The sequence below is a fragment of the Curcuma longa genome, chromosome 11, assembly GCF_044706935.1.
Source record: "Curcuma longa cultivar G26 ecotype Majalengka, Jawa Barat chromosome 11, ITB_CL_G26_1.1, whole genome shotgun sequence".
NCBI classification, from domain to species: domain Eukaryota; kingdom Viridiplantae; phylum Streptophyta; class Magnoliopsida; order Zingiberales; family Zingiberaceae; genus Curcuma; species Curcuma longa.
In genome coordinates this window covers 14,382,095-14,396,357 of record NC_133871.1, presented here as the reverse complement: position 1 = coordinate 14,396,357, position 14,263 = coordinate 14,382,095, and the positions used below count along the sequence as shown (strand labels likewise).

General features: G+C 37.3%; 1 protein-coding gene and 1 pseudogene across 1 annotated transcript; both read right to left on the bottom strand.

Annotated features, from left to right (window-relative positions):
* Positions 1–879: 879 nt before the first annotated feature.
* LOC141840286 (phosphoglycerate mutase-like protein 4) lies at positions 880–6,950 on the bottom strand. Its single transcript, XM_074728226.1, has 6 exons — positions 6,767–6,950; positions 3,285–3,335; positions 3,097–3,207; positions 2,139–2,270; positions 1,711–1,786; positions 880–1,397 (listed from the first exon to the last, which is right to left on the bottom strand). Exons 1-6 carry the CDS (start codon positions 6,863–6,865, stop codon positions 1,174–1,176), a joined length of 693 nt encoding a protein of 230 aa, XP_074584327.1. The 5' UTR covers positions 6,866–6,950; the 3' UTR covers positions 880–1,173.
* Positions 6,951–8,798: 1,848 nt separating this feature from the next.
* On the bottom strand, positions 8,799–10,008 carry LOC141842097 (uncharacterized; annotated as a pseudogene).
* Between the last annotated feature and the right edge of the window lie 4,255 nt (positions 10,009–14,263).

Here is a 14,263-nt window from a genome sequence, read left to right as displayed (position 1 = left end):
TCCTTAGGTTTCCGTAGTTTCTCTGACGATGGGGATTCAGAAAAAAAATTCTGTCGCTCTGCCTTTTGGGGACCATAACCCCTTATAAAGATTGACATAATTCTAATTTGGCCCCTCATCAAATTAGAATTACAAAATGGTATCCACATTTATAATTCATAACAATTATGCCCTTAAGTCAAATTCCAAATAAAATTTAGATCACAAATTTTGACTTAATTTATTTGATGACCATATATATTCATTTAATTATATAATTGTCCCATTAGATTCTAACATATAATTAATGATTTCAAAGTTTGGTTCCAAACAAATTTTGCCAAGCAGCAAGAGCTTTGAAAGGCACCTATTAGTATTTGATCAGATCTATAATTATTTGTCGAACTAATATTATTTTATTTTATTGAATATATTGTTTTATCTTCATAATGGTTAAAGGTATACTTAGAATCTTATATTTCCTAACATCGGGAAGGGGCAGTTCGTAAGTTGGAAATGATATGGCCAGAGAGAACGGAGGAGAGGTAATGGTGGAGGGGATAAGGACGCGGTGGACCGCGATGTTTTATGGAAAGAAATACGAGGGGGGAAAGGAGTCCTTTTTGTGCTTTCTTAGCTGGGCATGTGCATTTCTTCATTGGATCATAACATCTCTGTGAAACTTGCAGCTTCCATTTTATTAGCTGAGCAGGTTTTTGTACGGAGACACTGTTTTCTCATGATTTTAAGAAAAGCCGCATTTGGTATTGGAGGCTATATGTCACAGGTAGGTTGTGTACTGATTTCACGGAGTTCATTGGGAACAAGAAAAGATGAGCAAGTGCAAGAAATGGGAATTGCTTGGCACGGACAGCTAGCTCATGTGCAGTTCTAGATGCATAGTGGACAAATAAGAAGATTGAATAATTTAAACGTCGTTCAAATTGTTGGAGTGGATAAACACCATTGCATTTTCACGAGTACCTTAACAATGGAGAGGTAGACCACCATTGATTAGCAGAAATGAAACAAGACTTGAGAAACCTTTCCTTCAAAAAAGGGTATGTCAGTCCATTTTCTCAAATCAATAACATCATGAGAAGCTAGCCTTGAAGAACTTGAATCAGAAACCAACTTCTTCTCCATGGACTTGTTGCTAGTGTCTGGGTTTTCATGTTCAAAAGAAGTACATACTCATCCGGAAGTTCTATCACCTCCGAATGCATCGGTGAGGACTCCAACTTCTTGAAGATGGCTAATGTCTCCCCATGTTTTGAGAGTCCAATCGCCACCCTCAGAAATAAGGAACACATTGACAGATGTATTATGTATCTTCCCATCTTTAGTCTGTGCAGAAACAGCATGTCCATGAAGTTCTCTCAACACCCCACCGTGGGTGACAATAATGACTCTTTCTCCTGGATACCATAAAAAGAAAAAAAGAATTTGATCATACATCTTTATTATGCTACCGATACAATAGGACAAGACAACATTTAATGCCCCAATTTAAGTATCAGCACAGCAATTTGGAAGGTTGGTTGAAGAATTTGATGTCAAATTTAAAGAGCAATTCAAATGTTTACAGCATTATACGGTGGATGATGACTAGTATATATTGGTACTTAAATTGAAATGGCCATAAAATATATATATATACTGCTAAAACCATGCATTCATTTCAAATAATAAAAAAAAAAGAAAAAATTTACATGTTCAAAGAAATTATACCTATGTGCTTCCTAGCAATTTTCTGTATACAGGAAACACATCGCTCATTAAGTTGATCAAGACTTTCTCCACCTCCCTGAATACAATAAAAGAATGAAAGGAGATGAGGAAATAGTGAATGTTTGTCCTTATACAAAATGTTAATGTCATTGCTCTGTAGGAGTTCATTTTAACTACCTCCTGGAACATGGTGGTTGGTACCTGCTAGCCAGGTAGCCTTCTTGGGGTAATAATAAATTACACAGAGAAGAACTTGAGTGAAACTGTTGTCATGGAGAAAGAGGAATGAACAATAACGGGTTATGCTTATGTAATTCTATTCATTAATACTTGAATATCATACAAGACATGAGGCCTTATCATTTGTTCATAAACAAACAATTTTAAAATCCCAGAACACTATCTTATAATAAAAGATAGAAACATACAGGAATCTCCCCGTTTCGTTTGCTTGAAAGAAATTTCTTGTAGGCCTCAGGTTTTAGCTTTGCAGAATCACGTAAAGTTAAGCCCTGAAGATCCCCTAGATGCCTTTCCCGCAAAGATGAATCCAATACTACCTAAAAAAACACAATAAACCATTCATTAGCTGGAAAAAACAACAGCAACATGAAGCCAACCACAATATCCTTGACAGAAACTGAAATAGGGTATTTCTTCAAATGTTCTGCATACTTATTTCGATCTGATTATATAACTGTAAAGCGTGATTGATATTCCCATGAAAAATTGCAATTGCTGATTTACTTTGGTCAAACAAGGCAAAGGTAGGATATACTCTGGCCAAGTTGTAAACTCTCATTATAGACTGTTTTCAGACATTTTAATTTTACACTAACATTTGGCATCCAGGTACAAATGTTAGGTGATATGTCAAGATGCAAATGTAAAAGCTTGAACGTTAGTACATCAGCTATTCATTAACAGGAGAATAAACAGATCAAGGTCAGACCTGCAACTCCTTAAGCTTGGAATTTGGGAGGTTCAGATTATTCTAGCAGTTTGAGAAAAAACAAACATGGAATTACAATACTATTATCTGAATGGCACTCTAATGGCTTGTTTACTTGGGCATGAGAAGAAGCACAAAAAACACGTGGATGACCTTTTTCATGTGTTTGTTTGTTCCTTTCACTCCCCTACCATCTTTCCTCCTATTTATACACCCAAGAAAACAGTCATAATATTAGAACCATCTCAAACAAAGTTGGTGAAGAACTAGATGCTACACCAGTATAAGTTTTGTTTATAGAACTATAGATACAAAGAAAAAATGTTGGTACAAAACCCATTTCATAACTAGAAATATATCTTGCACATATGGCTAACTGTAAAAATCCATTGGAGGAATACAATTTTTTTTTGCATATTTAGTTTTAGGTTCACCTCTGGTAGCCCACAAATGTCTGCAATAATGTTAGCAGTTTCAGCAGCTCGCTTCAAGTCAGACGAATATATAGCTGCAAATTTAGGTTCTTTAGACAGCCGACCAGCCACCTTGCATATAAATAGAGACTCCAGAATCAGAAGCACAAGGAGCAAAATTTTATATGGAGATAATGATTGTAGCTTACAACAATTGCCTGCTTCCTTCCAATTTCATTAAGCTCTGGGTCCAAATGCCCCTAAAATAATGACACCATATTATTGGAAACCTTCGAGTTGATTGGTAATTTAATTGCAGTTATATATTCGTAATTGCTCTAAGGTGTTGGAATGCAATGATTAATGGAGACTTGCAGTACCATCTAATAAGTTAATGGATTGCATCACTTTTCTGAAGTATATGTAGGTGAACACCACATATCATATTGATTTGCCAATCGCCACATGATGTTAGTTGATGAAGAGCATCACAGTTTGCAATGTGTAACAATAGGACATGGTACATTGATCAATGATTGAAGATCAATACTTTAATGCAAGTCCAAACAAGACCAGAGGACAAAAAAAAAAGATTGAATGAATGAAGACCATGACATTTTTGTAATTTTATTTTTAAATCATATAAATTTCCAATTCAACCTATGCTTTGATAAAAATTGATCCAAAAACCTTGTTCAAAGAATGTCCATAACCTGAGAAAAACATTCCAGGATAAAATAAACTAATCCAACAAAAGACTGCATTGAAGAACCTCTATGGATAGGTTAGTTGAGCTCCATCTATGTTTCTTTTGGTTGTTTTCACCTCAGCAACAAAGCTTCACATTTGAGTCATCTAAAATATCCAAAACCTGGAAAATCCAATAAAAAAGGATCTAAAATATTCAAAACCTCTCTGTTGAAGTATTCACTGAACATTCTCAACCCTATAGTTCCTTGAAGCATAGACTATCCAAAGAGTCATAACTTTGGAGGGAAGAAAGCCTTATAGGAGCAGTATCAGATGGACTCCCTTCTGCTACTTGCCTTTTCTCCATTTCATTAGGTGAAGCACTCTCAAGGTAAGGGAAAAAAAGGTTCTTCATCAGTTTGATTAACTAGTTGCAAGCATAGGGCTGAGATTATGGTTCCTAAAGAAAGACTAATCGCTGTTTCAAACTCTTTGAAGTTATCATCAATTTACGTGTAAAACCTAACTAGTAAACATAGGCATTAGGCAGAACCACTATATTTTCACTCGTAGCATTTCCTTTTTCTCTCTGAATTGCTAAGAATTTAAATAATTTTGACAATTATGCTTAAATGGTTACAATTTTACCTGCAAGTTATCATTTTCTCCAAGTGTGTTAGCAATCTAGCTAAATATATTACTTGGGCATACTTGTTGAGAATATTCTTATCACATTGTAAGAATTAATCACATATCAGATCACATATTGTGTTCATTCAACTGTTGTGCTAATTTTTCTTTTTCTGCTATAAGTTATCCTTATTAAGCTTGGTCAACTATGCAAATCTCTTATTAGTGACCCAAATTTAGATGGCATGTTCACTTATCAAATAAAAATTAACTTGAAACACAATAGACCTATAATCTTAAAAACCCTTCAACAAACATGAGTTTGACTGTTAAACTCTTTAGTTATTTGCAATTCATCAAGCTTATACACAATGAATGTCAATGTGTAATTGCCTTTGTGGATGGGTACACAAATTATGAATGATGTGATCCATCGATAAATGTCAATATCATGAAGGATTGAAATTTGGTCCGATCCCACCTAATATTATTCTATTAGTCAGTGAAGAACTGAAATTGGTGATGAGAGAGGGTGCATAAATTGGAACAGTATGATAGATGCTAGGGATTTACAAGTTACAACACAAGGGGAAATGGACACACAAGGAAGGTTTCAATGGATGGATGAGGGGGAAGATGCTCTTATAAAGTTTTCTTTCTAACCTAAGGGTCATGACACGATCATACAACACCCGAAGGATAATTTTGTTCATCATTCTTAAGTATCTGCCGCTTCCTTTGTCATTGTTAATACATTTCGCTCATTCAATTGAAATTCTTGTTAACACAAGCTTTAGTTTCTAAAGTTTTTCTTCAACAATTGAAGCTTCAAATTTATTCTATTTATGCTTTCCCCAATTATTAAGATATCATCTACATGTAACATACATTAAGAGGCATATCATGAATATGTCCAATGAGTTATCGAAGACTAGTGCTAATCTAAAACTGATAAGATTTAGAATTGAGCAGTGATATAAACCAACAGTAACAAGAAAATAATCTGTTACACATATAACACTAGTATGTATCATCCACATCCCATATTACATTGATATATTTACTCGATATTCCTTTCCTCTAAAAATCTCACCATAATTAATGTATAGTACTGTGATACGCTTTTTCCTAAATAAGTATCATCTGCAAATGTTTTTTATCCAGATGAAGTTGTTCTTTTGGGTATTAAATCAATTTGGGTTTCAGAATATTCTCAATTCTTATTCTTCTCTCAATGACCTTTTCTCCAAATTTTACAGTGACACTAATACTAATGGCCTTCGTATACCACCACCAACTCTCTCCTACATGTGTCCCTCAACCTTTGGAATCTTCAAGATTTGACCTTATTACATTTGCAATCTTATTTGTAATTAAAATCCACATACAACAACAGCATCAATCTTTTCATTCCAAATTTCTCTTTGTTTCATCCCACTTTTGGAAATTTTTACATTTTATCCTTAAAATTTCACCATCTAGCTTTTGTAAAGATTGCCACAATTTTCTTTTTATAATTCTTAAGATCTATATCAAACATCATTATTCCGTGTTGAATAGTGAAAAAGTCCTTGGGTATAAATACAATTTCAATTTCAAAATTGCATCTACTTATCTGTCAAGAAACAGTTAACTACAAGTATAATCACCTCTAAAAACAACCAATTTTTCATCCTTTTATCTTAAAATACAGATTAATAATCAGATGCACCAGAATCCACAATGTACTAATTTTTCTTCAAATCCAAATCATATGTTAGCTTAAACTATTGATTGCATTCATTTGCACCAGAGAGTACGAGTGTGGAGAAACTTTGTTTGGAAAAGGTTGTCATTGCTAAATCAGACACTAAGTAGCAGTGTTCATAGCAAGAGCAACAACAATAGCCTAAACCGAACATGTTATAAGTAGATCCACATAAAGAAATGTTCTTTTCAGCACTGCTAAGATAACATGTGCAACATTACATTTTAATCCAAAATTACAAGAACATCACATTTAGAACAATTTATATGACTAATTGCCATAAGAGCACAGAAGACAAATTTGCCTATCTATATTTAACACAAGCGAGAGAGAGAGAGAGAGTATCTTAGTCTTGGATACAATAAGTTATACATAGCGTGACAATTGAAGAGTTCTAAGACAAGAATTTGTTTGACGCCCCAACAAGGATCCACTGCATATCAACAATTTTGACGATCCTTCAGGGTACACTAAGTTTGTAATTAGGTTATCCTCCACTGTATTCTCATTCACCAACCACCATCATTATCATTTCGCACCCCTAAAGTCATGTTTGGTTTAATGCCTCAAAGACGGATCAAGCGTCGAACCCATGTCGGTCGAGGAAAGAGTGAAAAATAATACCTGCACGATTCTGGAGGCGTTCCACGCCGTCTCTCCGTGGCGAATCACGACGATCTCAGCGAAGTGCGGTAGATCTTCAGGACTGGAAGCGGAATCCATGATCGTGGATCGTCGACAAAAATGGCTGAGAGAATGAGTGCACAACCTCGCTGCCTAATCGCAAAGGGATTCTCGCCTCGTGCTCATGTAGCGTAGACGATCCAATTATCGATTGGAATCGAATCAATGGATGGAATATAATAATCGAAGGAGAAATCGACGGCTCTTGATTTCTCCACTGAAATCCAACGAGCTCGGTGGTTAAAATTCGAGGAAAACCTAGCACAAGGAAGCAAGGAGGACAAAAAAATTGGGTTAAAATTTTTTCATCTTCTGTTTACTTCAAATTTATGTATTTTGAATAAACTTAAATTCCTACTTGCAAGCAAGTTAACAAATAAAAAAAACAAAAAACTCTTATCATCATTATTTTATTTTATTTTTAGGTGTATTCAAAAGGTATTATATCAATAGACATATCATTCATCTTATAATTTTAAAATTTTTTCTATATATTTCTAATGTAAATTTTGATTGTATTTTAATAATTTACCTCTCAAATAAAAGATCACTGGAGACTTCCTAACAATCCAAATAGACCCTTTATTGGTCAAGTCCCAACGGACCCTTACTAAAAGCCTTCAATCATTCTTTAATTTTATTTTTTTTTTAGAGTCTTCACATGTCTTTATATAAACCTACTCTTATACCAATTGAAAGAATTTGTAAATCCTAATCCACATAAGTTCTATAAACCAAATAAGAACCCGGATAATTGAAAATATAAGAATATAAATCTCAACGATTAACATGGCACAATATATTAAAATACATAATTAACCATAAAGAATTTGATTGGAGAGTCATTATCCTTAACCTATAGTGTCAACTGCTCAATTCTTATGGAAAAAGATGAAGCAAAAACAAGAAGGTAATCTTTCAAAAGATTTAAGGTGACGACACCATATAACCTTCGTCAATGAAAAATAAAGATAAAATGTCAATTAATTTTAAATCCTCAACGATTAAACTCTATATATAGAAATTCGATCAGTTCATAGATAATTATAGATCGAACTAACGTATTCTATATATATTAAATCCACTATAAAATATTAAATCTAATAGATATTATTATAATTAAGCTCATCATAACATATTAAATCCAATCGATATTATTTCAGAAAGATAGATGTTGCACGAGATGAGCATCAAGAAGAGTGACGACAAGGGCTGCCACTAATTCTGGGATTACATGCTCCATTAAAATGATTCTACACTTTTCTGACAGATTTTTGTCTCTTCAGCTTCTTTATTGGAGAAGATAATTAATTGTGAATTCAACTCGTGTTTTTCGTTGTACAATTACGACCACAAAGAGCAGAAATTATTTGTTCCAAGAAGGTTCAGATATTATTCTTCACATTTGATGTATCTAGCTAACGGTTTCTCCTCTCTCTCTCTCTTATTATCTTATTGGATCAAAATTGTTAAGGGGTAAGATGAAAAAAATCTATGAAAAACATTAAAACCATTGAAAAATCTCTATTGCTATTCCAAATGAATCAGATGCATGTTAGTGAAATAAAATATTCCCTGAATCACTCTTCTCCGTGTCTCCGTGTGTATTATGCTATCTGGAATTTAAACCATTTGAACACTTCTATAATATAATATTCTTTTTAAAATATTATTTTATTTATCCAATCATTAAAATTCAAATAAAACAATGTAAAATTTTAAATGAAATACAATGAATATCGCATTGGATTCTGAGCTCAGTTGTGTTTATATTATTTATTAAATTAATTTCTATTTTTAATAATAGTTGCATTTACATCGATGGTACAAGTATTTCTTTATTCCTCGCTTTCTTCACTCCATGACACTCTCTTGTTCAACCCGTCGACCGTTAGAAAACATCATCGAAGAAAAAAAAAAAAAAGGAAAAAAGAAACGAAAAATGCTCGTAATCGAGTCCGGACACAGCAAATTAGGATCGGGCCACCTGCTCCACCAGCTTCTCCAGTTTAAGGGCGATCGCAGGCGGTAGTTTCACCGGCGAACATCGCTGCCTCCCCCTCTGCCGGAGGAGTTCGAGGTCCAGCGCATCGGAGATCTCTTCGGGGCTCCACCCTGCCAGGCGGAGCGAGTCCGAGCAGCGGCCCACCTTCACCAGCAGAGCGTCGAGCGCCGCCTCGGAGTCGACCATTGCGGCCTTCCCGCTGGGCTGTTCGCCACCATCGAAGACCCTTGAGGCCGGCACGTGAACCATCTCATGGATATCCGATTCGCCCCACCCACCTTGCCTCAAGACGGATCCGATGCCGTCCAGGTAGCCCCCGACCCAGTCCGGCAGTCTGGGACTTCGAATCTCCACGAAGCGCGCCGGATTTGGAGGTGGAGACGACGATGAAGTTGAGGAGACCGAATCTGAAACCGAGGAGGAGGACGAAGAAGAGGAGATGCGGCGGCGGAGATCGGAGGCGGCGTCACTCCAGAATTCAATCCAGCGAGCAGCGTCGAGGCTGGGGAGAGGAGAAGAGGAATCCGGGTGCGGAGACGTGGACCAATGACGCAGGAAGAAGTCGCTGAAGTCGAGGGCGCAGCAGAAGACACGAGAGTCGTCGACGTAGAAAACAGGGTTGCCAGAGAGACAGGGGAGGCAGGGGATGTAGCAGCGGCCGAAGAGTGGTATTAAGAGTGGCGCACGGCGCAGTGAGGCCCGGGCGCGGCGGAGCGCCCGGGCAGGGTCAGCAGGGCGGAAGCCCCAGGAACGCGGCCATAGGACTCCGCGGGCGACCTGGAGGGCCGCGGCGGCGCGCGGGAGGCAGAGGAGGAGACCTGGATCGGGCACACGCCAGTCTGGGAAGCCAGGCCCGGAGGGGATCGCCAGGGCGAGGAGCGCGCGGAGGTCCGGCGGGGAAGGAGAAGGCGAGGTCGGCCTCGAGGCGGGCGAGCTCTAGCTCGGAGAGCCCCGGGCAGAGTGAAACGGAAGCGGCGCGGAGGTTGGATAGGACGGCCTCGGCGAGGGGGTGGAGGGAGAAGGTGCCGAGGCGGCGAGCAGAGGTGGATGCGGCGTGGGAAGAGGCGGCGCGGGCGGAGAGGCGACGGAGGCCCGCGGCGTGGGCCGGGCTCAGGGCGGCCATTCGACGGTCGACGTCCACCATGGAAGCTACGTTGTATGGTACCACTGGCGACGGTGCTTTCGCAGCCTTTGAGGAGGTAACTTCTTCCTCTTTGCAGCAGTCATTCATGGCGCCGCTCTCTCATCTTTGAATGCACGCTCGGCACGTGGGCCCACGAGCCTACCTTATGAAATTGAATTCCTTTCTCCTTCGCGATCAATTCAAATACAGAGAGAGAGTTGGTGACCTGAGCACTGATGCTACGCCTGTTAATTGGCTGCGGTTTTTACTGCATGATTCCAGCTTCCGAGATAAGACAATGACCTCCAAATGCAGTATAGAAAAAGGATTAAAGATCCCTTTCTTTTCAGATGCGATCGCTTGCTTCTCTAATATTTTCGAAGATATTCTAACAAATGCAAAGACGAAAAGGGCTTTTACCCAGTCGCACGTTGGCACAGAAAGATGTCCGTGGTTTGCTATGCTGCGAATCAGCTTTCTAGCAAGCTGTGTAGTCTGTACTGTGACTAGAAGATTAAAGGCGAAGAACTTGAAAATTTTGTCCATTTTTTAATTCTCAGGCATGCAATGCAGGGACCATACCAGCTTCTCATTCCACTACTCAATAGCATAAGCAACTAGTCAACTCATGCATGGTTAGAAAGCAAGAATGATGTTAAAGCCCATCAATTGATTAACTACCCTAGCTAAATTCTAGCTACTGACCGTACCTACTCACATTAGTAGCCATATCATGTCTTATGTGTCTTCGGTTCAAGATCCTAATTATAAGATCGAATACAAGCTGAAGCCTTCTGCTGATGTTACAGTACGAGATTATATTGGAAAAGATCAAAGCATTGTATTTATATGTGCACAACAGGAAATTATTGGAAAAGATGTGCTTGTTTCTGTGTGCACAAGGCACTGGTTGTTAGAGTTCATAATGTTCCTAAGAACATTGCCTCTCAAAGCCTAGTATTCTATGCACCTCAAATTGTCTTTTCTAATTAGTTTGCTTCTCAAGACCATATAATTGGCTAGATTAATATTACATTGAGAGCAAATAGATTAATAAGAAAAAGAGAATGTAATAGATATAAATCTACAGCTAAAACCCTGCACACTTTTACAGGAAAATTAATTAAAGCTCTAGGTAGATTAAAAATAGGATAATATATATGAACCCTAGCGCACTATTGAAGGGTCTCTCTACAACTAATTAACAAGAAAAATAAAAGTTGTTTATGAGGAGTAATAAGGCTTGCTTTGGGGTGCTAATTATATAAGTTTATGTAGCTTGAAAGTGGGAAAGAGAGATCAGGCACCTGATCAAAGAGAAAAAGAAGATACCAGTTCACTTTTTGTTGGTTACTGTTAATTAAAGAGATGTGTCCGTGTGGTGCTGAAACTAAATGGTGCCTCCTCCAAGGCGCAACTGAAAGTGTGATTCAGGCCTTTTTCTCGTGCAATACTGATAATGGCTCTTTATTTTTGTTAGAAGATAAAAAAAGACGATGACAAGCTAAGGATACATGTCACTGGAAAAGAATCTAACCGCTGAATCTTGTCGCATCAGGGAAGAAGTAATTAAACTCCATTTGGTGGTGAATGTTCACTCATCAATCGTGGAAATGTTCATATTGTTGTGTTTGATACTGTAATCTTCTCGATTTCTTTGTTTCGCTGATGTATGGAGTCACTGAACAAAAGCATTCTAATGCTTCATGAATATAATGATGGATTTTGCCTAAAATCAAGCTGCATGTGCCAAAACGATGGACATCTCAGAATTGTAAACCAACAGGAAAAATTGCAAATGAGTTCGTCAGTATAAGAATTGTATTCCACCCCGGGATAGATGATAAAATACGAAGGTCAAGGGAAGTGAATTGGTGGACTATAGCTCACAGTTAATCAGTACAGATCACTTTTACTTTCCAGCTAAAGGTCTAGAGTACTGAGCACTGTTAAAGGTCTAAAGAAAGCTTGGGGCCTTAAAATATGAAGAAAAAAGAACTTGACCAATTGCAAGTCGCTACTGAAAAAATTCCCTTTGCACATTCAAATACTCTGTAACATTTAGGCATGCAATACAGGTACCTACTAAAATCGATCATGGCAGCTTCTCGTTCTACTCGCAAAAAGTAAAAGCCACTTCTCATCTCGTGCACGATCAGGAAAAGAAAAATGATGACAAGGTACGTCCATTAATTAACTTACCTCTGTTCTAGCTACTGATGGCCACTGAATCAATGTCGTCACTTATGAATGAGTATTAAATGAAGGTTAGATGAAATTCTTCAAAGGAAAGAGAAATTAGCATTTGATCCTTAAGTTCAGTTACTGAATCAACGTCACAAGTAGAATTTCTCTATCGCTGTGAAAATGAGTAATCAAATATGCATCACAATTAATCGATCAAGTCTTGGACACCATTAATGAACATTTTCTTTCGAGAGAAACAATAATAAAATACATCTACACCAACCCATGTGAGGTTTTTTTTTTCAAAACCCTTAATTCCTAGAGTGGGCTGAGTATGGGAGAATATGAAGCTTATAGCTAGCATGAACCACTAAAGGTGCCGTGGGAAAGCATGCATGCAGTAAGTAACTAGGGCCGGGGCATCATCAAACACCCCATTACGATAATTAATGATTAAGAAATATGTTTTGCATAGAGATGATTAATTTGTGTGCATTTGAAGTGTACTAAGGATAAAGTCACATGTACTAATTTATTTGATGAAGCAAATTCTCCAGAATATATAAAGCCTATTTGACACTAAGAAAAATTATTCAATCAGCTTTTGTTATCGATTAAAATTTTAAAATAAATATGATTGTGATGATTGATAATCAAACTTGACATGATATCCGAATCTTAGTTGTGAGATGATCATAAGAAAAGGTAAAATAAATGTAGGAATTTGGGGATATTGAATTTGATAATAGGATGCTTTGGTTAAATATTATTGTGCAAAAAAATAAATTTGATGATGTTCGATTTGTCCAAAATGCATGATTAATGGCTAATTAATGTGAAAGGCTTCTTTGAGTGTACGCCACGAACTCTTCAAACATGTGTTTACAAAATCTGCTGGATCAAGATCGTTTGTTGTTGGCCCAACAGTCCAATAAGCTTATATAAGACACCAAATAAATATTAATTTGAGATTATGAAACCAATTTTCCTCATTAGTATTGAAGAGAAGCCTAAGGAGGGTAGAGAAATCTCTTTCATAAGGTCTCAATATGGACTTAATTGGCAAAAGAAGCAAGCTAACTATATATATATATATGCAAGGGATGAAGAATTAATGATACTATTGCATATCACTCAAAAAAAAAAAAGAAGGAAAAGACTACTATATCAAGTTCAAGTAGGAGCACATTAATAAAGGCAAGAAGAGAGAGTCATACTAGCTAGTGAATGTAAATTCAAACCTAAACTTTTAGATGATATTAGTGCTTCAGATGGAATGTATATGGTCATGTTAAGATGATTAATTAGTAGGTGCAAAGCATTTGGGCGACATGGCACATCAAAAAGAAAAAAAAAAGTAAAAGAGCAAAGTTATTAGTACTTATATGCAAATGGAGAGGAGTAAATCAACTGAACACAAGCTTAATCAAGGTCAAGTCAAGGAGTAGGATTAGTGGTGGTACAAGTCAAGACCTCTCTTGAGGATCATTTTAGAGTTGGAATACCAAATGTAATATCTATGCTTTAAATTCTTTTTCAGCCTGGTGTTGAGATAAGAGATTAAGGAGGATTGATTGATTATAAGGTGTCAAATTAATTATATCTCCATGAGAAGTCTCTTCTCTCTCGACACTAGTGTTTGAATATTTTCGAATCATAACATATTTTTGATTCCTCATATGCTTCCAAACATCACAGATCTACGCCGAGACGTCTTGATACTTTCCAATATGCATGCCGTACACGAATCCCCGGTCCTCACGTTCACGTACCTGTTCAGTGGCCTCACATGCTCTACATATCCAAACCAAATCCATCCTTTATAATCTTTCCTTCCATATGTTCGATCCACTTTTGCTTTGCTTTCTTTTTTTTTTTTAAAGAAAAATTCCTTTAGATCATGATTTAGTTCCCCATGAGCTACCATCAATCTTTTCCCCCCTCCCTTTGGCGCACATCCATGCGCGCCTGCGACTTGAGGAGAAGAGAAGAAAGACGACTACGTGGAGTCCACTCTGAAGAATTCAAACCTTTAATGGCCTAGTCAACTTTAATCACTCCCTCACTGTCTTTACAACATACGATAAAGCAATTTAAATGCTTTTATTTTCGGCAAAAGGCA